The sequence below is a fragment of the Nannobrachium achirus genome, assembly GCF_963921795.1.
Source record: "Nannobrachium achirus genome assembly, chromosome: 13".
Classification (NCBI taxonomy): domain Eukaryota; kingdom Metazoa; phylum Chordata; class Actinopteri; order Myctophiformes; family Myctophidae; genus Nannobrachium; species Nannobrachium achirus.
The window spans coordinates 25,808,354-25,834,850 of record NC_137833.1 but is presented as its reverse complement, the minus strand read 5'-3'; the positions used below and the strand labels follow the sequence as shown (position 1 = coordinate 25,834,850).

General features: G+C 45.9%; 1 protein-coding gene across 5 annotated transcripts in view; it reads right to left on the bottom strand.

Moving 5' to 3' along the window:
• Positions 1-26,497, bottom strand: part of ehbp1 (EH domain binding protein 1) — a 226,204-nt gene that overhangs the window by 57,609 nt on the left and 142,098 nt on the right. For 4 of the 5 annotated variants that reach the window (XM_080740474.1, XM_080740475.1, XM_080740471.1 and 1 more), the window contains exons 16-19: positions 23,438-23,579; positions 15,972-16,126; positions 3,873-4,011; positions 1,564-1,667 (exon numbers count right to left, since the gene is read on the bottom strand). In XM_080740474.1, coding sequence (XP_080596600.1) covers positions 1,564-1,667; positions 3,873-4,011; positions 15,972-16,126; positions 23,438-23,579 — 540 coding nt within the window. The remainder of the gene's footprint in view (positions 1-1,563; positions 1,668-3,872; positions 4,012-15,971; positions 16,127-23,437; positions 23,580-26,497) is intronic. The other variant, XM_080740472.1, reaches the window with a different exon arrangement.

The window sequence follows — 26,497 nt, the reverse complement described above, 5'->3', positions numbered from 1 at the left end:
AGGGGAGGAAGAAAGACTTCTCTTTCATTCTTTTTCTGTGTATTTTATACAACAACTGTGTATTTCATAGGGGTGTGCACAGACACAGTATCTGAGGGATTGAATGTAGGAGTCTCAGAAGTAGTGTTTGTTTGTTTGAGTGGGGCGGCATAGCTCAGGGGTAGAGAAACCGTTATTAGAGCACGAAGGGTTCCCAGTTCGAATCTGGGCTCCCCCTGAGTTAATGTCGCGGGGTCCTTGGGCAAGACTCTGAACCCCACATTGCTCCCGGTGAGCAGGTTGGTGCCTTGCATGGTTTCCTCCACTATCGGTGTATGAATGTGTGCGTGAATGGGTGAATGTAATGCACAATCTCTGTAAAGCGCTTTGGATAAAAGCGCTATATAAATGCACCATTTACCATTTTACCCATTGGGCAGATATTTATGCCCATATATGGTATTCCATGTTGGAGTGCCCGTTGGGCAGATCTTTATGCCCATACATGGTGTTCCGTGTCCAGGCCAGTCTGTGATGTCAGTACTATGACGTCAGGGTATGACGTCAGAGAATGACGTGATGTCAGCATGCAGACAGGCAGTTACCATGGCGGCAAAACTGTGTGGTATCAGCGATGTCAGCATGCAGATGGTCGGACGGACAGTCATTCGCTAAATTAATAGTTAGATGAAAGTCAAAGGGGCTCTGACTGGCATGAAACCTTGCCCAAATTTTGAGTCATAAGTCATAGATATGTCAAACGTTTCTTTTTTCGTAAACACTGTCTGCAAACCAAACCCCAAATGCCCTTTGGAACAATAAAGATTTGAACAGAATTGAAGTGCTTTATCTTGGCCCAGGACTATTAGGAAAAAATAGGGTGAGAACCAAAATGGAACAAAAAAAAGAAAGAGCCTGATGACAATGTAAAATTCATTTTAACCTGTCGTTCTATCATCTACACACCACCGACTGCTTTATAGGGGAGGGACAACATGCAACACAGGACCCACTGGATTAGAACCCATATTGTATTGCTCATTAGCTTAGCCACTAAGATGAAGTAGGTCGGGAGTGGCTTATTGTCGGTATCAGCCGGTAACACGCGGGAGTCTGTCCCCGTTACAATGCGCTAGACCCCTGGGAGATGGACTGCTGAGGTGGAGCGCCACACCTACCATCAGCTCCCAGTACTTGCCGCACGACTTGCCAAGCCGTGCTACTCATACGCTGAGTTGGCGGTGCCCGGAATCGAACCCATGACCTTGCGGTACAAAGGCAAGAGCTCTACCGACTGAGCTACCCGGGCACAAGATGAAACATTAAAAAACAATGAGGTCACAGAATGTTTTTGTTTGTATTCATGTAAGGTACAAACATACATTAAGCTTTGTTAATTCTCTGTATGTACATTGTGCCTACATGCAAACCATATCAAATAGTTAGTTATTGCTGTGATTCACTAATGTTCTGTTAAATACATTGTTAACAACTACCTTTGACAGGGCAAGTGAGGTACATGTGTAGTACATGTGTAGTACATGTGAGTGAACACCGTGAATAGACCTGATAATGATGACCTACCTCCTCTTCAAACGGTCTGTGGAGGATGTCAGAATCTGACAGCATTCCCCTCTCCTCTCCAGCCCTCTTCAGGTCCTCAGGAATGGACTTCTGCCTCTTCACCTCTGGAAGGATGAACGGTGGGTTGGAAGGACGGAGGGCCAATGTGACAAAAAGATGGAAGGAGTAAAACGCATAAAGGTTAAAAACACATAACATACAAAAAAAAGGTGATATATAACTTGACTTTTGATCTTTTCATCCCCAAACTTAAAGGGGTGCTTCACCACTGCAAAATGCTGGAATAACTGAAAATTAGCACTACTTGTAGTAAAGTGGAGAAAAAGTACAAATATTTGAAATTGGCACCGTATGACAACAAAAAACAATGTAGTATTTGATTGTTGGCGTCGGGTTGACTAAATTGCTATCGACCGCATATTACTCCAACTAGCACAAGTTTCGCGCACATCCCTTCCCACCGTTTCGGTTCATTCGAGGCGCTCCCGAGTGAGACGCTGGGTAAGTGACTGCACGCTGGGCAAGCTGTGCTATGGATGGAGCACTACCTCTGTGACTCTCACGGCTAATCACAACGGCTGGAAGAGGAGTTTTGAGGACAAAGCCATTATCGCTTACAGTACACACCAAGGAGCACTTCAAGAGGGAGAGATCACAGTAAACATCCTAAGCCTTCTTCCTCTTCACTGTGAGGAAGACTGCAGCTGAACATTTGATGGAATGTATTTTTCTCACACAGGTGGTGTTACTTCTTTTCCATTGTGTATTATTATGAGCGGCCGGGGTTCTTTTGCAGCTACCCTGCGGTCGCATACTGGCTGCTATCAATGTGACGTTGACTCACAAGGGATTTAAGTCCAGCGTAGTCCAAAAAGGACTGAGATCTCCTTTCATAAGTCACGGACTGCATGCGGAAGTTCCAATTCAAAATACACAAAGATACACACAAGAAAAACGGCATAATCATATTTAGTATTATTTTGACCTTCTACTAGATTGTAACCTTGACCTTTGACTTTTTGGCACCAAATGTTAATATTACATTTGGGCAGCATACTGATCATTCCCACAAAGTTTCATGAATCACTATGAGTTCTTTTGCTAACAGACGCAGGCAGGATTAAAATATGTTTAATTTGGTTCACTTCTGCTATTAAAACCCATGCTTTGGATGGTGTTTAAATTAAATTGGTTCACTGCTGCTATTGAAACCCATGCATTGGAGTTTGGATGGTTAGTTTTCCTATTGTCTGTTTCTCTGAACTTGTCCATGTGTTTCTGCAGTACAGCCCTTCCTGACTGCACCCTAAGCATACCCCTCTCTGTTCCCCTTCAACACCTCCAAAACGCTGTAGCGTTGTCTTGTATTCAACCCTCCCAAGTTTTGTGGTGTCACATTTCTCCTCTGCCCCTGGCTTACCGTCCCTACCTGCATCCAATTGGTGCTGGCCTACAAAACCTCAAAAATTAGAAAGGGAACCACACAGCTCCAGGCTCCGCTCCTCCCCCCAGGACATAGGTCATCTCTGTAGCCGTGCTACAGCCCTGTACACTACCAGACCACTAGCGTGACTGCCACCAGTCAGAGGCGTCACATTCAGCACTTTGGCTTTTGGACTGACTTGAACTGCGAACTCTTGCTCAATAGCGCAAGCGTGACCCCAAAAGTTGCAGAAGTCTTATCCAGCCCAGCACCTGAAAAGAGCTAAGTGGGAAGTGCCACGAACTAGGAGCATTTCAACGAGGACGCCAAAGGGGCTGCGCCATGCAATATCAACCACAGAACAGTCACCCCTCCAAGCTACAATGAGCATACCTCTTCGGCTGTAACCGATTGTGGTTAGGGTTATGTGTTATGTGGTTATGTGGCGACTGGCAGGTACTTTGTCCTTGACCTGGGCTGAACTATGTGTGCAGAGGAGTGTGGGTTCATCCTGGGCTGTGGTGAAGTCTATGTATGAGGGGAAGTGATGTAAGATAACTAAGTACTTAATCACTGTACTTAAGTACAATTTTGAGGTATCTGTACTTTACTTGAGTATTTCCAATTTCCAATACTTTAACTTCTACTCCACTACATCTCAGCGGCAAATATTATACTTTTACTTCACAACATTTATTTGAAAACTTTAGTTACTTTGTAGATTCATTATTATTACAAAACATAGATTAAACACTTCAACCCTATATACATTTCAGCCATTTGAAAATAGACGATCTACAAGCTCACAATGTGTTGCGATGTATGTGACGCATTGTAGATCTGCTAATTTCGAAATATTTTTTCACATTCGAAAACACATTCGTACCTGGCCGGGTCTCCACATACTGGCTGAATGATTTGAGCTGGGTCTTTCTGACAGCAGAGTCCTTGTTGAAAACCACAGGGTTCCGCAGCTTTTCTGTTGCCCTACGCAGCCGCTCAGCTCGCAGCTCCTCCGCGTTGTTCTGTCAAAACACAAACAGAAATAACCATTTAAAGCAAATAAAGACATGCTAACCACGTGAATCCTAGAGTCCCTAATTCTGGGCCGACTATTTGGTGAAAATGTTTTGGGCAGGATCTTTTGGTTGGTTCTCAACCTTTGGGTCGGACCCCCACATCATTTCGGGGCGGTCCCCAGATGTACAGTGAGAGACATTTAAGACCTTTTTAATACCTAAAAAGAATTATGAAATGAAATGGGGAAAAAGACAAAAATAATCAACAAACTACTATAAAAACTGGTAGAACATTGGCCAAATTGGTAAGTAATATAAGAAAGAGGAAAACATTTTCAAAATAGACGATCTACAAGCTACAAGCAAATAGGATTATATTGGGGTGTCCCTAGTTCAAATATGATTATTTTGGGTGGTCCCCAGTTCAGTTCAAATATGAATATTTTGGGGGTTCCCCAGTTCAAATATGATTATTTTAAGGGAAGAAAGGAGAAGACCAAGTATAGACCACTGGGGGATTCTGGTCAACTAAGTATATAGGGTTCTTGTTACTGGAATAATATTAAGAAAGTGTACGCACGCATGCACACACGCACGCACACAAACACAGTCAATCAGTTTTAGCATCAAATGATTGACTCTCTAAAACAATGTTGGCAATTATCCTGCTGCTCCACTCCACGTCCTGTGTATTAGCCAGTCTGTCAGCTTCTAACAAACACTTAGATCTGTTCCCAGCCTCTTATTAAGCTGACTCTACAGGATTTCAGACTTCCTCTGTGATTATTGCCACCAAGCGTGCGCACGTACACGCATGCAGCCGAGCCCGAGACAAATTCAATAGAAGTTGATATGTTTGCTCCCATGTCTCTGCTTGCTTATTTGAGAAAAACCTACACGCACAATGCATGCACACACACACACACACCCTCCCTTCCCTCACTCAGGAGGGAGACAAAAAGAGGCAATTAACTTGACTTTCAACAAAACCCCTCGCCAGAAAATATATTCAGATTATGCAAAATGCCCCCAAAAAAGCGCTATTGTTTTCAAAGTGAACATGTGTTTAAAAAGCTGCACGCTTGCTTCTCCCGCTATCGAAGACGGCACGCAGCAAACTGCTTTATTACTGCAGCCTCTCCCAATATGCCAAGCCAAGTGTAAAAGACACCGACACTGTTTAGATTGACGCATCGACTGCGCTAATAAGACTCTGCAACGTGTAATAAAGTCGACAATTAGGGCAAAACATGTTCCACTGCTTGAGACGGCAGAAAATAGGAAAGCAGGGTGGAGCGAGAGAGAAAGAGAGACCATTTAATAGAGATGGGGGAGACACACGCGTACTGTACGCACAAACACACATACTAACAAAAACACACATGCAAAGTTAACGTGTGGGGAGGGCCCAATTTAGACAATCTATGGCACATGGTCTAAATTAAAACGTAGGGAACAAAATCTATCTGGGGTGTGTCTAAAAAGTGGTTTATACACAAAGCACAAAGTCTGTGCATAAGATAGTAGTGCGCCCTGTTTGCTCCAGACCACACCAAATTTAAATTCAAAACCAAAATGCCCATGGGCACTCAATAGGCTTGAGAGTCAAGATCATTTGGTATTGATAGTCAATGTGGAGCGCTGGCCGTTAAAATGGCAAACTGCAGCAGTAGGAAAATAGCAATGACAGTTGTGCTGTGCCCAGCGTTGTGCCAGGCGGAATATAGGGCCCTGATACAGACACTCAAACTGACACACTGATGTGGAAATGTGTGCACGCACACACACACGCACACACAGTGGTGTTGTGGGTTTTAACTTAAAATATTCTAAAACAATGTTGGCAATACCCTTCACTCCATGTGTCTCTCTATTACACAGTCAAATCCAGGGTGTTACTTTAATGGAAGAGACGGATCCCTGTTCAAACTCCGAGTTAAAATATGACTCTGAATTTTACAGTACAGTCAGCGTTTATCAAACACTTAGATCTGTTGTCCCTCAATTATTAGGTTTGACTCTTAGTGCTGCATCAGTGTTGATTGGCTCAAATTGCAATATCTTGCAATATGAGAGTGGACTGTTGATTTAGCAAAACGGCAAATCCCCTGGAGATAGCTGATTATAGACAGACTGAGACTGGCAGCACTGTAGAATACTGAGTGTTAACCTAACTACGAGAGTATACATGTGAACCAAATGGACATAGAAGGGTCCTTCTGGTTCCATCTGTACACTCTCAGAGTAACAAATGGATATATGAACACTGAGCATTTCACTGTTCACAAAGTCAGAAGCAAATACAGTATATGGCTGTTTATTTCATCTTAAACCAAGAGACTATGAGGGTCAAAGGGGGCATTATGTAGACAAACATTACAAGATGCACGTACATGCACGCGCGTGCACACACACACACACACACGCGCACACACACACACACACACACACACACACACACACACACACACACACACACACACACACACACACACACACACACACACACACACACACACACACACACACACACACACACACACACACACACACAGCTCCTAATATGTTAACACCTCCCCAGGCCTCCCAACATTTCCTCTGAAAACAAACCAAACAATCTGTGGCTTTATCACTCCCAGAGGAGTAGGAACACACGTGTGCATACACACACACACAAAGACACATACCAGGACGGCACATAGACACTCATGTGGAAGCTCGCTTGCACATCCAAAACCAGGCAGAGGGCACACATGGAGACAGACACTCCTGCGCACACACACAAAAATTCAGCATGGTTCTTAAATCCTCCCTGAGGACCAAGGGTGCTAACTGCATACAAACAAGGAAACACACACACACACACACACACACACACACACACACACACACACACACACACACACACACACACACACACACACACACACACACACACACACACACACACAGAGAAACACCTGCCCTCTTGGCTACCCCTCTGACCTCAGTTTCAACGGTCTGGGACAGACAGATATTGGGGTACCCACCCCCACCCCCATGTCTTTCTATTTCTTGTTTTCTTGCTCTCTCGCTCCATCTCTCTTTCTCTCTTATCGCTGCTATCATCGCTGCAGTAAGCTGTGGCTGTGGTGATTCAGTGGTTTTGAGGTGTGTGTGTGTGTGTGTGACTAATGTTGCGGTCTGCTGAGCGTCGCAGGGCCTTATCGTGCACCACCGAGGCTGCGCATACACACAATCACTAATGAGAGAGAATGTGTGTGTGTGTGTGTGTGTGTGTGTGTGTGTGTGTGTGTGTGTGTGTGTTTCCCCCAGGGGCCACCCCACCCGCCTCAAGGACTTTTGGGATGCCAACCCCTCTTCGGACAAGGAACAGTTTATCCTCCTTTTGTAAGGAGAGAAGAAGAAAATACACAAACACAAACACATAAAACAAAAATAAATAATCCACAAAATGCACTTAATCATGCACCTACGCAAACAGCAGAGATTCAAACTGCTGTGTTTAGCAGTAGTGTATGGCAGATGGCTGACTGTGGCTTCAACTAACAATAAAATATTCTGCTAAAAGAAAGCCGCAAACTAGGTCTGAATATGAACGATATGAGTATCTTCATTTGGCCACGGCACCATTATACATTTTCAGAGGCCTGGTTCTACGGTGGTTAATTGTGCATGAAATTCTAACATTGTGCTGCAGTGTGGAACAAGACATTAACAGTCAGGGAGATGACAAACTGTACATGTGTTCACCGCTATGTTTTTATAGTCTCTCTCTTGACAGCCATTGGTCTTAACCACACGTACCCTAGCGTGTGACTATTCTGAGACTGACATTTGAAAATAGCAGATCTACAAGCTAACGTGTCACAACGCAACTTGTGAAATATTAGATAACTGAACAGTAATGTCAGAATACAACACTGTATCTAGGGCGGTAACTTCTCACTAGAATAATGAGTGCTACAAGAAAACTGCATCTTTTAAAGTTGATTTCAAAGATTCACGATGACACGGGATGAAATTGGCGAGACCTGGCATAGAATCAAAAGATGCATGATGCTCGAATTAAGTTAGGTGACAAGACAAAATGTCACAAATCAAAGCAATGAGCACAAACAGACTCAATCTCCTGAGATGACATCAGACATCCTACTTAACGGTTCTTCCAGAAATCTTAGATCTGAACCAGTGTTGTTTTTGACAGCAAATTTTGATGTATTCTTAAGCCCTTTGCACACAGGCGCGTTTAACCGCACGGATAAAACGGACAATATCATTTTTTGAAAAGAAAACAATGATTCTCTATGACCTCATGCACACCGGCTCCGAATTAGCCGTGCGACGAGTGGCTGCCGCCGTGCGTTTTTTTCTCGATCGAAACCAGTTCGATTCGTGCGTCTTGTCGCATGCGGTAAAAAACTCATCACTCCTTTTATGACTCCTTTTTGGATCCGCAGCGCCGATTCCGCACAGCCTTGCACACCAAATCCAATGCGTTTTATTCATGCCGCAAACGAAAAAAACGCAACTGTCCTGTGTGCAAAGGGCTTTAGTCATAGTCTTTTGAATAAAATGTAATTTAGTTAAGTTTTAGTTTTAGTCGACCAAATATAAGATTTTAGGCAACTAAATCTACAGTTGATTTAGTCTGCAGGGCTTGATGGCGTCGTAATGGCTGATGCTGAAAATTGCTGATCTACAAGCTCACAACGCTTCGCAGCGCGACGTCACGTGTTGTTAGCTTTAATATAGATCTGCTATTTTTAGAGCGCAACACCTGAGCGCAATCAAGTGTAAAATGACTTTTATTTCTATTGGATCTATTCACCACCAATAGTCCATCCTCAACCTTTTAGTCTAGTTTTTATGTGTTGAAAAGTGTCAATATAATATATATGTCTTATTCATCATAGCTTAGTATTTATTTCGTTTTTGTCAGTGAAAAAAGGTAGTCAACGCACATTTTTCTTCAGTTTTAGTCAACAAAATCAACATTGATCTGAACTGGAGACCTCTGAGACTGAACGCGAGAGCTAAAACACTAATCTGGGCCTTCGGAGGCCTGTTCTTAATAAAATACAATGAATGACTATACATTTTCAGGACCTTAGTTGCGAAGTGAGGAAACAGGCAGGTGTTTTGGCCACAGAGCACTAAGCCACTTTCCCTTTGAACACAAGAGGGTGTTTGTGTGAATCAATGATCAAAAACACACCAACATAAGCTAGTACTGACACGCGCGCACGCGCGCACGCACACACACACACACACACACACACACACACTCGACAGTCAAAACCACAACACACACCATATTGCACTCAACAGTCAAAATCAATTAAACAGATGTTAGGACTGGAGGTCTGCAGATGACTGTCAATAATAACAATCTCTCTCTTTCTCTCTCACACACACACACACACACACACACACACACACACACACACACACACACACACACACACACACACACACACACACACACACACACACACACACACACACACACACACACACACACACACACACACACACACAAACAAAAGGTCATAGTCGATACATGAGCAGTCATTATATGCTATGCAGAGCATTAAGATGCCAGTGTGAGTGTGAGGATTTTGGCCAGATTCATGCACAAATGACAGGGACAGAGCTTGAAGTGGACACATGGACTCCTGTCATGACCAATGACAGACAGGTCAATAGAACCAGATCGATTAGAATGACCCTTTGATGCCGGGGAGCAAATAGGAGGGAGAGAGAGAAAGGGAGTGGGAGAGAGAGAGAGAGAGAGAGAGAGAGAGAGAGAGAGAGAGAGAGAGAGAGAGAGAGAGAGAGAGAAAAAAAACTTAAGAGATGTTCAACCCAGTGGTGGAAAAAGTACTCACATTTTAAAGTAAAAGTATCAATGCTGCAATGTAGAAATACTCTGTTTATTGTCATACCTCCAGACAAGGTCCCCCTATGGGATAACAGCGCCATCTGGCGCTGCAACAGAGTAAAACTCATAAGCTCCCGTACGAGAAATATCATTTGTCGGGAGGGCTGTCAATCACAAACGAGGGCACCGCCCCCGAGTGTATATAAGCCCTGTGGGCTATCATAACTTCCTCTTCCGCACCTCTGCTTACCTGCAACTAGAGTGTCGCGAACTCAGCCATATAAGTATTAATTCTGTAAAGTTTAGCCTAAAGCGACGGCTAGGAAGTCGGCCTCTGGCCTTTATAGATTATCTCCCGTACGTTTTCTACTTCTATATTCTTCCTACAGTTCGGTCTTTCTTCACTTTCGCTTTGAGTCTTTTACTTCTTCTCTGTACGTTCTGCCACGTGTTTCCCTGCCCTAGCTTAGCTTCGCTTAGCTTCGGTTAGCTCACGATGGCGGCTCGTCGGCCCACAGTTAGCAGCCTGCTAGCCAGGGTACCGAAGAAGTGCGGCCTTCCCAGCTGCAAAGGCCTCATCGCCAATGAAGATACTCATCCGTTCTGCATTGTCTGCATGGTGGTAGGACACGCCTTGGCCTCTCTGTCCCCTCCGGCCCCGGCCACGGGGGTGAACTGTACTGACTGCCTCCAGTATGATGTTCCAGCCCTCGAGGCCCGCTGTGAGATCGCTGGCGCTGGTTACGGCCTTCACACCACGGTCTCCGCCGGATCCCTCCCAGACACCTCTCCTCGTGTGCCGGACAGCGCTGTACGCCACAGCGCTGCTTCTCGCCACGTGGTTAGGCCTCCAGCGGCCTCGCCCTCAGCTAGCTTCGGTAGCCCCGATGCTAGCGGGTCTGCGGCCCCTGCTATCCCTGCTGTTTCTCCGACGGGCTCGACTGGTGCCGTGCCCAAGAAGAGAACATGCAAGACCGCCCACGTTGCTCCACCGCCAGCTGCAACCTGGACCGTCCCCCCCAAAGAATTCCACCCTCTAGTCGTCGGTGACATTCCTCTCTCTTTCTCCGTCCCCCAGCTACGGGCTATGCGGCCACCTAGCCCCGTCTCCTGGCATGCTAGCGACGGAGACGAACCGGAGCTAGAGGACTACGACATGGATGAGGTGGACACGGAGGGTGAGTACTCGGAGGAAGACGAGTCCACTTTCCCCTCCGGACAGGGCGGAGGCGCGGCCAGGGTGGTTCCTCATGCCGAGGCTTCCACCTCCGCCGCGTCCTCCCAAGCCCCTTCTGCCTCTCTCCCCCCTTCCATGCCGGCTGGGGCGAGAGGGGCAGCGGCACAAGACCCAGACTCCATCCCCATGGACGAGCTCTCGGTGCTGGAACGTGCTACCATCCGTTGTGGCCTGGAGCTGCCGCTCGGAGACGCGCCACTCGGACCACGGGCTAGAGTTCCCCTCCTTGGCCAGGATGTGGAATCCTCTCCCCCGCTTCGAATGGAAAAGCTCCCACTGGTCCCAGGCTTTGCAGAGGCCCTGCATTCAACCTGGACTACACACAAGGACCCCCCCAAGCTCCCCTTCTTGGTCGACTGCCGCGACGCAGAGAAGGCGGGAATCCCCTTGTGTCCTCCCATGGACAAACTGATGGCTCAGTCCCTTGTCGGGAGCATCAAGCCAGGTCATGAGCGGACCGGTCCTGGAGGCCGCAATCCCCTCAATCTGTCCGTGGGGAAGAAGCCTCCTGGGTTTGCCATCCCCTTTGACGACAAGCAGTCTTCCAGGGTTAGGAACTCTTACAGAGCCTCCGCGCTGGCAGCCAGGACGATGAACGCCACCCAGCAGCGGGGGCTCAGGCCCGCTCCCAATCCCGCCACCCTCCCAGGCACGGGATACCGGCCAGCTCCCACAAAGCCCGTGGGAAGCCGCCGCGAAAGTGACACTGGACTCTGGCGGGGTCCCCCTGAAAGTTCAGGGGACCCCCCCTTGCAAGCGCAGACGTTTGGACAATATGAACAGTTTTTCTTATGCCAAGAAAGCAATGTTTATTCCTCCTCTGTGCTCTCCTCCAGTGCCTGTATTAAAAAGTGTGTTGATAAAACAATGCCTGTTTATTTCAAACCCACCTGCTTTAGTACAGACGACCCCATTTTGCATGAATTTAGCCAGTGTAGAGAAGTCCAGGCTGGAATTTCTTTCCACTCAGAAAATATCGCTTCCTCCAGTCACGCAGACAGGTTACAAGCAGAATATTTCTCTTTGCAAAATGTTCCCAGACAAGCTAATTCCTATTCACAATGGTATGGTTTCACTAGTGTGCAATACCCCTCTGTCTCCACCGAGCGGCACTGTTATGCCGACTCTAGTTCAGGACAGGAGTTTGGTCTTAGCGTCAGGGAAGAAGCCAACACATATCACCCAGGGTCGGCCTCGTCTTCCCGTAAGGAAGCATATAAAGGCCTTAGCACAGGTTGTAAACGTAAATACAATTCCCAGAGCCGGGGATTATGTTACTTATGCGATGAACCCTGTCCCCCGGGCTCCACGCTATGTGCCGCCTGTATTTTTAACAAGCGAGGCTTCCTGGAGGTCACGTGTCCGTCTCCCACCGGATACGGAAATAAGCGTACCGGAAACGGAAACGCTCTTTCCGCCGGTGTCTCCGCGCCTTCCGGCCCGGCGTCTAGCGGATACGGATACGTGCCCGGATACGGAACCTCTCGGTCCCGTCCTTCCTCTCCCTCCCGGCCCAGTAGTCCCGCTCAGGCGGTACAACCCCAAGGCTTCTCCGTTGCTCAGCAACACGTTAGCACAGTGTGCAGAGCAATGGAAGCGTTGCAATCCGAATCACTGGGTGTTTCGGACGGTGACACGGGGCTACAGACTACAGTTCGCGGAAATACCCTCCCTATCCAGCAAGGTTATTTACACTCGAGCCCGCGGCTTGAAAGCGGATGCCTTGAGGGAGGAGATAGACTCACTATTGCGCAAGGGCGCTATAGTGGAGTTATCACGCGACCAGAGCCGTTTAGGCTTCTGGAGCCGTTATTTTCTGGTTCAGAAAAAAGGAGGGGGGCTGCGTCCGATTATGGACTTACGTGCTCTGAACAAGCACTTGAAAAAGTTCAAATTCAGGATGCTGACGTCAGAGTCACTGATGAAATCAGTGAGACAGGGGGATTTCCACTGTTCAGTGGACCTGAGGGACGCTTATCAGCACATCCTCATTTATCCCCCACACAGGAAGTTCCTGCGGTTCACCTTCGAGGGGCGCCTGTACGAGTACACGGTCCTCCCTTTCGGTCTTTCCCTGAGCCCTCGGGTTTTCGTGAAAGTGACCGAGGCAGCCATTGCTCCACTGAGGCATCAGGGAGTCAGGCTGGCGAACTACATAGACGATTGGATGATTTCCGCCGCCTCCTGCTCAGAAGCGGCGCGCCATACCAATCTGGTGTTGTCACACCTGAAGGCCTTGGGTTTCAACGTCAATTTTGGCAAAAGCATGTTGTCACCCTCCCAGCAGATTTCCTTTATAGGAATATCTCTGGACTCGGCCACCATGTCCGCTCGCCTCTCCCCGGAGAGGGTGGACAGGTTTCTGACTTGTCTCGGCTCCTTCCGACTGAACCTGGTGGTCAGTTACAAGGAGTGCATGAAGTTGACTGGGCTGATGGCGTCAGCGGTGCAACTTCTGCGTCTGGGCAGGTTTCATATGAGACCCTTCCAGCGGTGGTCACTGGCGCTCAGGATTCCTTCCCTGCAAGGGTACAGGAAGGTGACAGTCAGCCAGGTCTGCATGGACGCTCTGGTCCCATGGAGGGACCAGGCGTTGTTGACGAGTGGGGTCTCCATGGGCGAAGTGGTGTCACGCAAGGTGATCACCACAGACGCCAGCCGCTCAGGGTGGGGCGCCACCCACGAGGGGCGCTCAGCCAGGGGCCTTTGGACCCAGGCCATGTTGGAGTACCACATCAACTATCTGGAGTTAATGGCGATCTACTTGGCGCTCAAGCATTTCGAACCATTTCTCCGGGGTTGCCATGTCCTGGTCAGGACGGACAACACGGCGGCCCTGTATTATCTCAACAAACAGGGCGGCCTCTCCTCGCGTACGCTGGATCAGCTGGCGAGCGAGATGACCCTCTGGTGCTTGCCTCGGTTGAGGTCCATCAGAGCCTCCCATGTCCCGGGCCTTCAGAACGGCGGCGCCGATCTGTTGTCCAGGGGGGAGCCTCGTTACGAGGATTGGTCTCTCCACCCTGCGGTGGTGAGGCAGATTTTCTCCAGGTTCGGTCAACCTCGAGTCGATCTCTTTGCCTCCCAGGAGAACGCGAAGTGTCCCCTTTACTTCTCAGTGAGGGGACCTTCTCCTCTGGGGAGCCTTGTCTGCGGCTAAGCGTGTGAGCGACCTTCATGCGCTCTCTGTGAGCCCTGATTGTATGAGGTTTCTCAATAATGACTCCAAGGTTCTTCTTAAACCTCATTTGAGTTTTATTCCTAAGAACCGTGTGGTCCCGAAGGAACCTGTTGTTTTGACGGCTTTCCATCCTCCTCCGTTTGCATCGGAGGAGGATAGGCGTCTTCATTGTCTTTGTCCAGTTAGGGCCCTGAAGGCCTACTGTGATAGGACGGTGGACAGCAGGTCTACTTCTCAGCTTTTCGTGGTCATGAATGCCCGTCAACGAAAAGCGGTGTCCAAGCCCACTCTGTCGAGATGGCTTGTGGATGCAATTAGGTTGGCTTACACCCGGTCTGGGTCTGAAGTGCCGGAAGCACTTAAGGCCCACAGTACTAGGGGTGTGTCTACCTCTTGGGCTTTGTCCAAAGGTGTCTCCATTGAGGAGATTTGTGCAGCGGCGAATTGGTCTTCGCCGTCCACCTTTGCGACCTACTATCACCTGGACGTTGCGCCTTCTGCTATGGCGCATACGGTTCTGGGTGCTGCTGCCCTTCCTACTATGTAGTGGGGCGGCTCTCTCCCCTTCCTGAGACAGCATGCTACTGTCTCTAGGATACATGGGGGGGGACCCTGAGTTTTTCCCTTATATTACTGCAGTTTTATAAGGTGGACCTGTGTCTGCCCTTAGTGCATAAGGCAGGCCTCGGTCTGTCAGGGTCTTTTTCTGTCTGAACACGCCCAGGCCCTGTGGGTCTGGGTCGGATCAGTCCTGAAAGGGGTCACGTCGGTTGACGGGACCTCCTTCCGGGTGTGGTCGGTGTGCACGACAGTCTTGTCGGTTCATGGCTTCTCGGGGAGTGTATGAGTCCCATAGGGGGACCTTGTCTGGAGGTATGACAATAAACGTATAGGTTCCGGACGGAACCATGTTTATTTAATACCGGAGGACAAGGTCCCCCGAATAAAGCCCCTCGGTTCGCTAGTTGCGGGCGCAGAGGTGCGGCTTTAGAGGAAGTTATGATAGCCCACAGGGCTTATATACACTCGGGGGCGGTGCCCTCGTTTGTGATTGACAGCCCTCCCGACAAATGATATTTCTCGTACGGGAGCTTATGAGTTTTACTCTGTTGCAGCGCCAGATGGCGCTGTTATCCCATAGGGGGACCTTGTCCTCCGGTATTAAATAAACATGGTTCCGTCCGGAACCTATACGTTTCCCGGAATTCAAAATGTACTTGAACAAAAGTACAAGTACAAGTATTGGCATCAAAATGAACTTAAAGTAGCAAAAGTAAAAGAAAATAGACGATCTACAAGCTCACAATGCGTCGCATCAATGCGTTGTGAGCTTGTAGATAGGCTATTTTCAAATATCCTAGGTTATAAATAGTAGCCTGGCTACATTTGTTAATGTATGTTTTATATAATATTATAATTTATATCTGTAAAGTAACTAGTAACTAAAGTTTTCAAATAATTGTATTGGAGTAAAAGTACAATATTGGGATCCGACATGCAATGGAGTAGAAGTAAAAGTATTTGAAATTGGAAATAATCAAGTAAAGTACAAATACTTCAAAATTGTACTTAGTTACTTTACACCACTGGTTCAACCTGTGTGTGTGTGTGTGTGTGTGTGTGTGTGTGTGTGTGTGTGTGTGTGTGTGTGTGTGCGTGCGTACCTCCTGTCCGTCTGCAGGGCTGAGGGGGGACACAGAGTAGGTGGGAGAGGAAGAGGAGGAGGTGGATGAAGGGGAGGAGAAGCCTCCTCCTCCTCCTACCACCCTGATCTCTACCGGCCTCTTCAGCTTCAACTCTGTGTGCTTACTGTTCACACCTAGAGGAGAGAGAAGAGAAGAGTTAAATAACAAAACCAATGTCTCCATACTTGGGTACCTGGTACTGGGAGGAACCAGCATGTACATTCTTTCATTCCCATTTAAAAGAAGATGAGAAAAACGATAACTTCATTTGAATTCTGGTTTCTGCCTGGCTGATAATGTGTGTGCGCGCGTGTGTGTGTACGCACACACACTCTCCCCCTTTCTGGCTGAGTCACGGTGACTCTGGCCAGTGCAACCCAGCGTACGGCTGTTCAAATTCTGTTCTCACCACTTGGCTGTCCTCTTTGCACCTGTCTATCTCTCTCTCTCTCTCTCCCTCTCCATCCCTCGCTTCCTCCATTCCATCTCTCTCCATCATCCCTCCTCCTCTGGCCTTTCTCTGCCTCCCTCTGCACTGTAAAATCCTGTTAATTATTTATTCTTTTGTAACATTAAACGTCAGTGCTGTGGATTTTTACAGCGTAGATGTTGGACCGCCTGAATCAATGTGCCCATGTGTACACGCACAGTAATCCTGAGTGTAAAGGTCCTTACACACCGGGAGCGTGGTGAATAAACGATCCTAACATTTGTTTTGCAAATATTTCACATCAAACTATTAATTTGATGATGCCTCATTCAGAGCAACCTTACATCGCTTTATCGCCACGTAATATTCATGTTCTGTTACGGATGTACTCTTGCACAAACAGCAGTGTAAATTAATGTGCATCAATCGCACAAAATAAACACTCCTGGTGTGTAATGACTTTTAATTGAACACATTAAACACATTGCACGGTGCATATGCTACTAAAATGACAACTAAAGAAGTGACGATATGTTTTTAGGACAAACATGTGGCAACATACCGCCCATTGCTTTCAAGACTACATTCACATTTAAAAAACAAATCCTGGAAATAAAAGAACAGAGAGAAGAAACAAGCCCAACACAGAGAAAAAAAAAACAACAAAAATAAATAACACAGAGATACCGGTGCACTTCAAAGTAGGAGCGAGCGCCAGTCTTTTTTCATGTCTCTCGCCTCTCTTCCTTTCTCAACAGAACGCTCGCCTATCTCACATCAGCAGGAAAACAAATACGTGAAAATTAAAAGCTAAATAATTAGTTTACCCCTGAAGAGTGAGTGCTGAATGCTTCCCTACAGATGGGGATTTATTATTTTGCCTAGGGAGCCGTTCTCATAGTTTGTTAATTACTAGTTAGAAAGTTTGGGGAATTGAAGGAGAAGTGTGTTAGAGTGTGTGTGTGTGTGTGTGTGTGTGTGTGTGTGTGTGTGTGTGTGTGTGTGTGTGTGTGTGTGTGTGGGGGGCACCAATGAGAGGGGAGCTGGCCATCAGTCCAGCCAACAGGATGCCAGGCTTAGAGGGGAAATAGTTGTTTTTTTTAAATGACAACAGGGTGAATGTGTGATGAGGTACAGTTAGGGACAGAGGAATTGAGTGAAAAGGTAGAATGAGTTAATGTGCGGGTGAGTCATATAGAGCAAATTCATGGTTTGAGTGAGTGAGTGAGTGAGTGAGTGAGTGCAGTAGCAAATGAGTGCAAGAGTGGGTGAGTGAGTGAATGAATTAAATGATAATCAGTATGTAAATGAGTTAAGTCAAATAATAATAATGAAAAGAGTAAAAAGTGCATAACAGGTGGGCGGTTTGGAAAGAAGTTCAATAGACCCGAAGTAGTGAAGCACAGGTGTTGCTACGGTAAAAGCCACCATCCGGGATAAAGTGAATAACCGTTTCCCATTGACACCAAGAACTACAGAGTAAAATCATCAGTTAAGGGTCCATCTGGTTACATTTGTACACACTACACTAAAGTTACAAATACATGAAAATAAATGAAAACTGAGAACTTTTTACTGTGTACTTTGCAGTCTTCACATTATACAAGATGTTCCAGTTTGCTCATTGTGTGACCTTGTTCAAATGGCATGAACAAGGTGAACAAGGTCACACAGTTTGTGTTTTGTTAAGGTGTAAGGCCACTAGGCCAGTGATCGTTTATATTTTCTTTGAAAGAAATCAATAAAATGTGTCAAAAAGAGTAAGCTACTGTACGTGTCAAGGTGTATATGGAGAAACTACGTTTTACTGAAGGCCGGGCTACACCAGAAAACGCACGCGTATGCGTGCGCTTGGCGTAGCCCTGCCGTCAATCTCTAGATATGGGGGGAAAAAGCATACATTTTGGAAACGTGTCATTTTGTTTTTGGTGAGATGGGAACTTTATACCGGATGGTTTGGCCTCCCTGTGAACCAAGCAAGCAAAGCATGCAGAACCACACAGCCTCAGCCAGCACTGGCTACAGCCTTTACCCAGAGACGAAAGCTCAGAAGTGGGGTTAGTAAGCTCCAGGGACCCCTGTGTGCTGGAGGTGGTCGGGGTAGGGGTCTCGGCGTGCGGTGGGTTAGTATCTACAGCAGACGAAGAGGTGGTAGCATCATCCTCATCATCATCATTCTCATCATCCTCATCCTCATCATCATCATCAAAGAGGTGGTCTTCCTCAGCCCTCCCCTCGTCCTCCTCCTCCTCCCCCCTTTCACCATCAACACCACTTTCATCACCTGTAACACCATCCAACATGACTGGAGGAGAGGAAGGGAAAAGGGCAGTAAGAAAGGAAACAAGGAAGACAGAAAGGGAGAAAAGAACGAGAGGAAGTAAATAAAGTAAGACGGGAGAGGAGAAAGGAGGAGAGGGAATTAATAGGATAGGTGGGAGGAAGGTGGAAACAAAGGAAATAAGAAATATAGGAAGGTTGAAAGGAAGGAAGTCATTTAAGTCAAACGGGAACGATAGGGAGGAAAGTAAGGAGAAGGAAGAGGTGAAGTTAAGGAAGAAGGAAATAAGGAAGGAATACAGGAAGGTGGGAGGAAAGGAACAGTGTAGGGCGGAACGAAGGAAGACAGAAAGGTAGAAAGAAGCAAATAAGGAAGGATACCACAAAGGTAGGATGAAAGGGAGGGACGGAAGCGAGGGATAATGAAAAATGGGGAGGCAGGGGAGAAGGAAAGACAAAATACCAGAAAGGAAAGAAAGAAAAGGGGTAAGAATGAAGGATGAAAGAAATAAAGGGCAAGAGGATTGAAGGATTGATGGTTTGAAGGGGTGAAAGAGAAAAAGAATGAAAGCAATGTGCAGAGAAAAACATGTGCTGGTTAGTACAATATTTGTTAATAACAGAGTTTATTAGTATACATTAGTAAAAGAGAACTAAGGGTGTATAAGGAGAGTGTAAAATCACCCGGTGAAGTTGTAGGTGAGGAGACCTCTGGTTCTGCATAATTATTGTTGTCCTTTATTTATTCAGGGTGAGGACCACAATGGAAAGAAGTGTTTCATTACACTTTTTGTACATCCTGGGTTTAAGTTATATTGTGTTCGATACTTAAAACTAAAAACAATAAAAACTAAAATAAATAAAGGGCATCCTCCATGAGAATGAATATCATGAAAAGTTAAATATTCATATATTTGTATCCCTGCACTCACATGGGCAGTTACTTTGTTGCTACAGGTACCGTAGGTGTCCCCAAGTAGCAAAGTCACTCTCACCAAATCTGGCTACCTCATCAAGTTCATTTGGGGAGAAAATTCTCTCAAGTTCATGAGTTCAGAGATTAAATAACGCAATATAGCATCTCGCCGCTATGTGTCTCAGTATAGCTTAGCTATCATTGGAAATTAATGACTTCCAAGCTGCTTTGCTGCTTGTTGTTGCTGGTGGTGGACACGTCAAAACCTCAAGGCACAACTGTGTTCATAGTGAAAATATCTGTTCTAAAAGAGAACACTGCAACAAGCTAGTTGTGTGAGCTAGTCTCACAGCACACATTTTGGGAACTGTAGCATTATTCAATTGTATAATACAGCTCACAAAGACTTCCAAAAAAGCTAAAACAAACCAAAAAATATCTGACTAACAATCTCTCCAACCAAATTGATGTTATGAAAAAACAACAGGCTCCACTTCACTGACTAGAAGGGACTGCAAGAATGGGTATATATGCCTCTATTGATCTGTGTGTGTGTGTGTGTGTGTGTGTGTGTGTGTGTGTGTGTGTGTGTGTGTGTGTGTGTGTGTGTGTGTGTGTGTGTGTGCGCGCGCGCGCGCGCGCGCGTGCGTGCGTGTGTGTGAGTGAGTGGGAGTGTGAGAGAGAGATAGCCTCACTTGCTTTATTCCTTATTCAAAGATCTGCTGTTGCTTGCTTTTTCTCCCTCTTTTTAGATGAAAGAGGCAGGGCAAACAAAAAGTGAGACGCGAAACATGAAAACACAATATTCCATTAAGCCTCCCAGAGCTCTGTGCACAAAAACATCTCCAAATCATCAAAACAAGACAAATAACTTACACACACCAATCTCAGAGACGCATAACACATAAAAAGAAACTATTGACATCCCAGCTTTCCTCACTTATGTACTACTTTAAGTGGCAGAGAGAAAGACGGTGAGGGCCAAAGGAAAGTGATAGCAGAGATGGGACTCGAGTTGAAGACCCAAACAGGGTGAGGCTGTGTGTGAGCCTGTGCCTATACAGCTCAGCTGCGCTTAAGACGCAAAGGAGCCGGAGCAGATGAGAGAAAGTGAGATAGAGAGAGGGGAAGACTGGGACAAACAAACGGTTAAAAAGGCAGATTTTTATACTACGTCAGTGTCGCATGCCAAAAATAGCAGATTTACAAGATCACGTTATAGCTTTGTAAATGTGCTGTTTTCGGTGTACGACACTGCGTGAAACCAAGTATAAATGAGGGGAAAGGTAGCATGAGAATGAAAATGGGAGGGGCAGATGGGCATATTCTGTCTACTCTCTCTCTCTTTTGTTAATTTGCTGGCCGCGAAGCGGAGCGTGCTCGCGCGCGAGAGAGAGAGAGAGAAAGAGAGAGACACAGACAGACAGAGAGAGAGACGAGTGCTGGGGCTAGGATTAGCCGTTCTGCTCGGCAGGCCTTGTGTATCAGGCCCCACAGCATTTCTCTTCTCTCCTCCTACTCTCTCCATCCCTCCTTTTCTCCAAACTCCCATTTTTAATGAGATCCACAATTAGCTTGATTCAAAAGGGCTGAAGAAGCACATAAAACCAAACAGCCCTCTCACTCTCTTCTCCCACCGTATTCTCACTTTCTCTGCATGTCACCGGTCTCCTTCTCCACTCTCCTCTCTCGCTCTCTACCTTTCTTTTCCGTCATCCCGCGACGAGCCAGGTAGGACCCTCCCTCTACCTTTCTCTCTCCATTCTTCCCTTTTGGTACACTCATTGCTGGCTTTCCTTCACAGCCTCAACAGATTTCTTGTCTCATTTCACTTAAACTCATTAAGTATATTATACTATTCCGGATCAAATATTCAATGAAAATAGCTGATCTACAACTCATAATGTGTGGCACTGCGAATGATTTAATCAATCTCCTTCTGTCCATATTTCCTCCCTTCCTTCCTTGCAATAATTTTAAACACAAGAACCCTAGCGTCCCTATTCTGGGCATGTCATAATAATAAGCAAACTTTCGGTGAACATAGGCAAACACTGGACAAGAATAGACAATCTTTAAGCTTGTGAGCACTGAGCAGCTATTTTTTCGTAGAAGTATATAGCTTGAGGAACCGAATAGAACATGGCGCCACTTCTCCATTGAACTCAATGGACGCAGTCACCATTGTTCTTTTCTGTCACCCTATTACTTTTAATGGTGTTCTCAAGCCCAAAATAGGATTTTTTATCTGGTTAACTTCTTCAGTGCCATATTTAAAGTGGGACCTCTTATATTGCCGGTTCGCCAACAAAGGGTTAAAAAAATAGTGTGCACGCTGGTGCACACATTCGTGCACAGATCATGCACTATGCATGTGCATGCTTTTCACAGCTTTCAAACAAAAAAATCCGCTTGGAAATCCGTTCAGGCATTCAGGAGAAGGCAGCCCTTATGTTTTCTTCAAATGTAAACAAACATGGCTGCCATGTTTGAAAGATGGGGTTGGTATGGGGGTTAAACATGCAATTTCGCGATCGCGATCATGGCTAGTACACTGTTGGAGGTCCAAATTTATTTTTTTCTTTTTTTTATATTTAAAAAAAAAAAAACGTCCAGAAGACGTCTGGCAGGGAGGTCCATAGTTAAAAAGACGTTTTTATTATAGAAAACGTCTTTTTTGGCAGGGTATGAGTTAAGCAATTGTCTTTCTTTTTTTGCCTTTCTATGTGCATTTGTAATAACAAACACCATCCAACATTTGAAATAACAATAAGTGCTTAATAAGTGCGACATAGATTACATAAAAAATAACAAACTAATTAAAAGTCCTATCCACCATATCACTACATCTGATCCACCCGATAAACAGGGGAGGATGTATAATGTCAGAAGCCAAAACAAACCACCGCGCCCTAATAACGGCTATTACCATAATAACCGCCATTTACAGCAAAATGGAAATCCATGGGAGTTCTTCAAGGGGGAGGGATGTGTTCACCAGCCTCTTGGTAAATGTTATTAGAAGCGGTGGTTCTTGTTCATTAACTATCAATTACAGGGACAGGAGACACGTAAATATAAAGACGTGTGACCATTATCAACTGATGTTTGGCATAATACGTTTCTTCTCCTGGATGCGTTTTCAAGGATTAAGCGTGACCCCCCTTACAGAGCATAATGGGAATGTGGCGGGTACTTTTAGCATCAATGTAGTTAGGAAAGGTTCATGTTTGTGTGAACACAAATGGAACGGGACAGTCAAACATGTGAGGATGTGACATATTTGTGTGTGTGTCTCTTGAGGAAGAAATTATATGACTGCATACAGTATGTAAAACCTTTATATTTAACATCAATGATAATACATTATGATATTTGATAGCTTGTAAAAGACTAAATGCCTCCACTAGGCCCGATAGCTACTGTTTTGGTACAGCCCATCTTGTTATGGTTCAGCTCGTCCTTGAAGCAGCGACAGTAGAACTGTGATCTCTGAATTGTGCCACCTGGCAGAACTACCATACCACCAACATGAGTGTTATTGTACTTCTCCCCGTGATATCATGCACATAAGGCATAACCATCACTAGCTAGAATATTGTCTGGTCTCCTGATTGCCTCATCGATTAATGATTGATCCGGAATTCCACGACAGTCTCCATCTACAATATTTTTTAATCAAGCAACCACTGGCAAGAAACAGTGAACAACAAGTGAGTAAATGTGTGAATGAAAGAGCATGTGTGTGTGTGTGTGTGTGTGTGTGTGTGTGTGTGTGTGTGTGTGTGTGTGTGTGTGTGTGTGTGTGTGTGTACTAACCCCCAGCAGTGCTAGCCTTGCCCCTGCCAGCTGCAGTAGTGTCCAGAAGGCTCATGTCGGCCATCTTGACCCCAGAGCGAGCCTCTGCAATCAGCTGCCTGGCTCTATCTCTCAGCTGCCTCTTTCGCTCTGCGTCCTGCTCCTACACACACACACACACACACACACACACAGATTCATTAGTGTGTGACAGGGAGTATGACGAAAACATTAAAAGTTAAAATATGGACATGCCCGCCAGCGACGTTATATCAAATGATTCCAATCAATTTATACTGCGTCGTACAATGCTGTCACTCGCCGAAAACAGTAGATCAACAAGCTCTCAACAGGTCATATCACAAAGTATAAATCAGGCTTTAAGACAACAATAATTTGGACAAATAAGCCACACACACACACACACACACACACACACACACACACACACACACACACACACACACACACACACACACACACACACACACACACACACACACACACAGTATTGAACAGCTGTCATCAGAGTAATGAGAGAAATGCCATTTACAGATCCAGCCAATCAGATGGAGCAGATAACACAGGAACAACACCTTTAAATGGTCAAAAGGAAGACCATGACATTCCTACTATCCTCATGATGCAATGAGTGGGCAAACACTGGCATGGCGGGCATCGGCCCCAACGGGCATCGGCCTGCTAGAGAGTAAATGTTAAAAATCATGATTCTCTCTCTTTACCTCAAAAACTAAACTAAAATTACTTTCAAATTATTTACACATACCCCAACACAACATAACCTGCAAGGTTCCACTTTGTACCCCATAAGCGATATAAAACAAACCTTTACACACAAACTCTCTACGCTATACCTGCAGGTGCACACACACACACACACACACACACACACACACACACACACACACACACACACACACACACACACACACACACACACACACACACACACACACACACACACACACACACACACACACACACACACACACACACACACACACACACACCCAAAGGAGAGTGAAGTCATATTTTTTTGTCACCGTGTTTGTGTGTTAATCGGTGTGCTCCATATTGAGCCAGGGGTTTTCAGGCCAGGCCCTGTTGAATGCAACCATTTAACCATTAACAAAACAACCACTGCCAGCTAATGAGCTACATCTCTCCATTTCCATCTCAATTGTTTGTTTGTTGCCATTGTTAACCGAGGACAATGGGGTGGAATTGTAATGATGGAACCTCCTAATGCGTGTGTGTGTGTGTGTGGTATGTGTGTGGGTTAATACCCAGGGGGGATGCTCACAGGGGCAGAAAAACATACCTCAGAGTGAGTGAAAGAAAGGCGAGAGAGTGAGTGACAGACAGACAGACAGACAGACAGACAGACAGACAGACAGACAGACAGAGAGACAGAGAGACAGAGAGAGAGAGAGAGAGAGAGAGAATACAGGAAGACAACCTGTTTCCAAAGTCAGGTACGGGGAACAACAACGCTTCTTTTTCCAACTCAGAAAATGGAGGGTGGACAAATTTATCCTTCTACAGCTGAGAACTGACGTAGCTTTTTGATCGTCTTAAGTACTAGCTCATAAGTCCTTAACTTAAAGGACTGTCCAAACTGTCTCCGACCACCAAACTTTTCATCAGAGAGTTCTGACTTTCCGATGTGCAGCTTTCCGAACTCTAATTCGGGGTAATGCTTTTCATAAGATGGGAGTGACGTCATTTTGTAGTTGAACCGGACCTTTCCGACGAAACGTTCGGTGGTCGGAGACAGTATGGACAGGCCTTTAAGTTAAGGCATAAGAGCTGGTACTTAAGACAATCAAAATAGAGCCCTTAGAGTTAAATCAACCCACAGTCTCACTCTCAGGTCACTATAGTGACGAGTTGGGGCAAAAGCACCAGTCGCATCACCCGTTTAATGTGACTGCACCCAACGGTCGCATTTCTTTTCAACATTCCCAGTAGTCCCACCCACTGGAATGCAGAAGTCGCTCTTGCAACTCGTAATAGTTTGACGTCCATTAAAAATATTTAAAACAAGTGTGCCATCAGAAAAGCGGACCTGAGCCCTGTGAGACACCACCGAGTGAGGCACCGGTGCCGACCAGGTGGCCGCGCCGAGCGGTGCGGCATGGTTTTACTATGCGTCAAACGGGTGCTGAATTGTAAAGTCCTGCTCCTGCCCCAAGTCATCACCTGTTTGACACAACGGGGGTATAAGAATGTGTTGATTAGATATTTAAATCCTAAACAAACCAAGAAAGATTACTTTTCTGAAGTGGAGGCTCTCCTTCTTTCCCCCTCAACATTCCATGCCTCCCTCCCCGCTCCCCTCCCTTCCTTTCCTACCACAGTCCTGTTTTCTATTCTCTCTCACACCTGGCTGTATGAATGTAATGTGATCAATAGTAATGTGCACCTTTTTGTGTGTTTTTTTTTATTCATATGGATCCAACTACACAGTAAAATGTTAACTCTGTTAATTGGTAATTTATTAATCCGATGGTGTCCCCTGCTGAATATAGACGATCTACAGGCTGGCAAAGTGTTGTGATGCTTGTGGATCAGCTGTTTTTGGCAAACAACACCAGCTGGAGGATTCAATCGCGAGGATCCCCCGCGAGTGAATCCAGTGTGCTCATATTACCTTCAGGATATGGACATAAATTCATAAGGCTAAATGCAATTGCAAAAATCTGCGGTTCATAAAGGCGTACCAAAAACCAAAATCGCTACACCCCCTAGTGGAGGTGCGCATATATAGATGAGTGACTGTGTATGTGACAGTTACTCTGTGTATGCGTGTGTATGAACATGATGTGCGTGAGCAACATGTATGATTTCTTTTGCGCAAGTATGTATGGGCATAATGTGCGAGTATGTGTTTGTGTGGCAGAGAGAAAAAATGGGGAGGGGGTGTCGGTATACATATATAGCTAACACTTCAAAACATCCTAGGTGCATTATTGTCGTTGGCCGTTTGGGGTGGAACAGGAAATGTGAAATTGCCTTGGTCTGTCCAGAGGCTAGGATTAGTGCTATAGTAAAATGCAT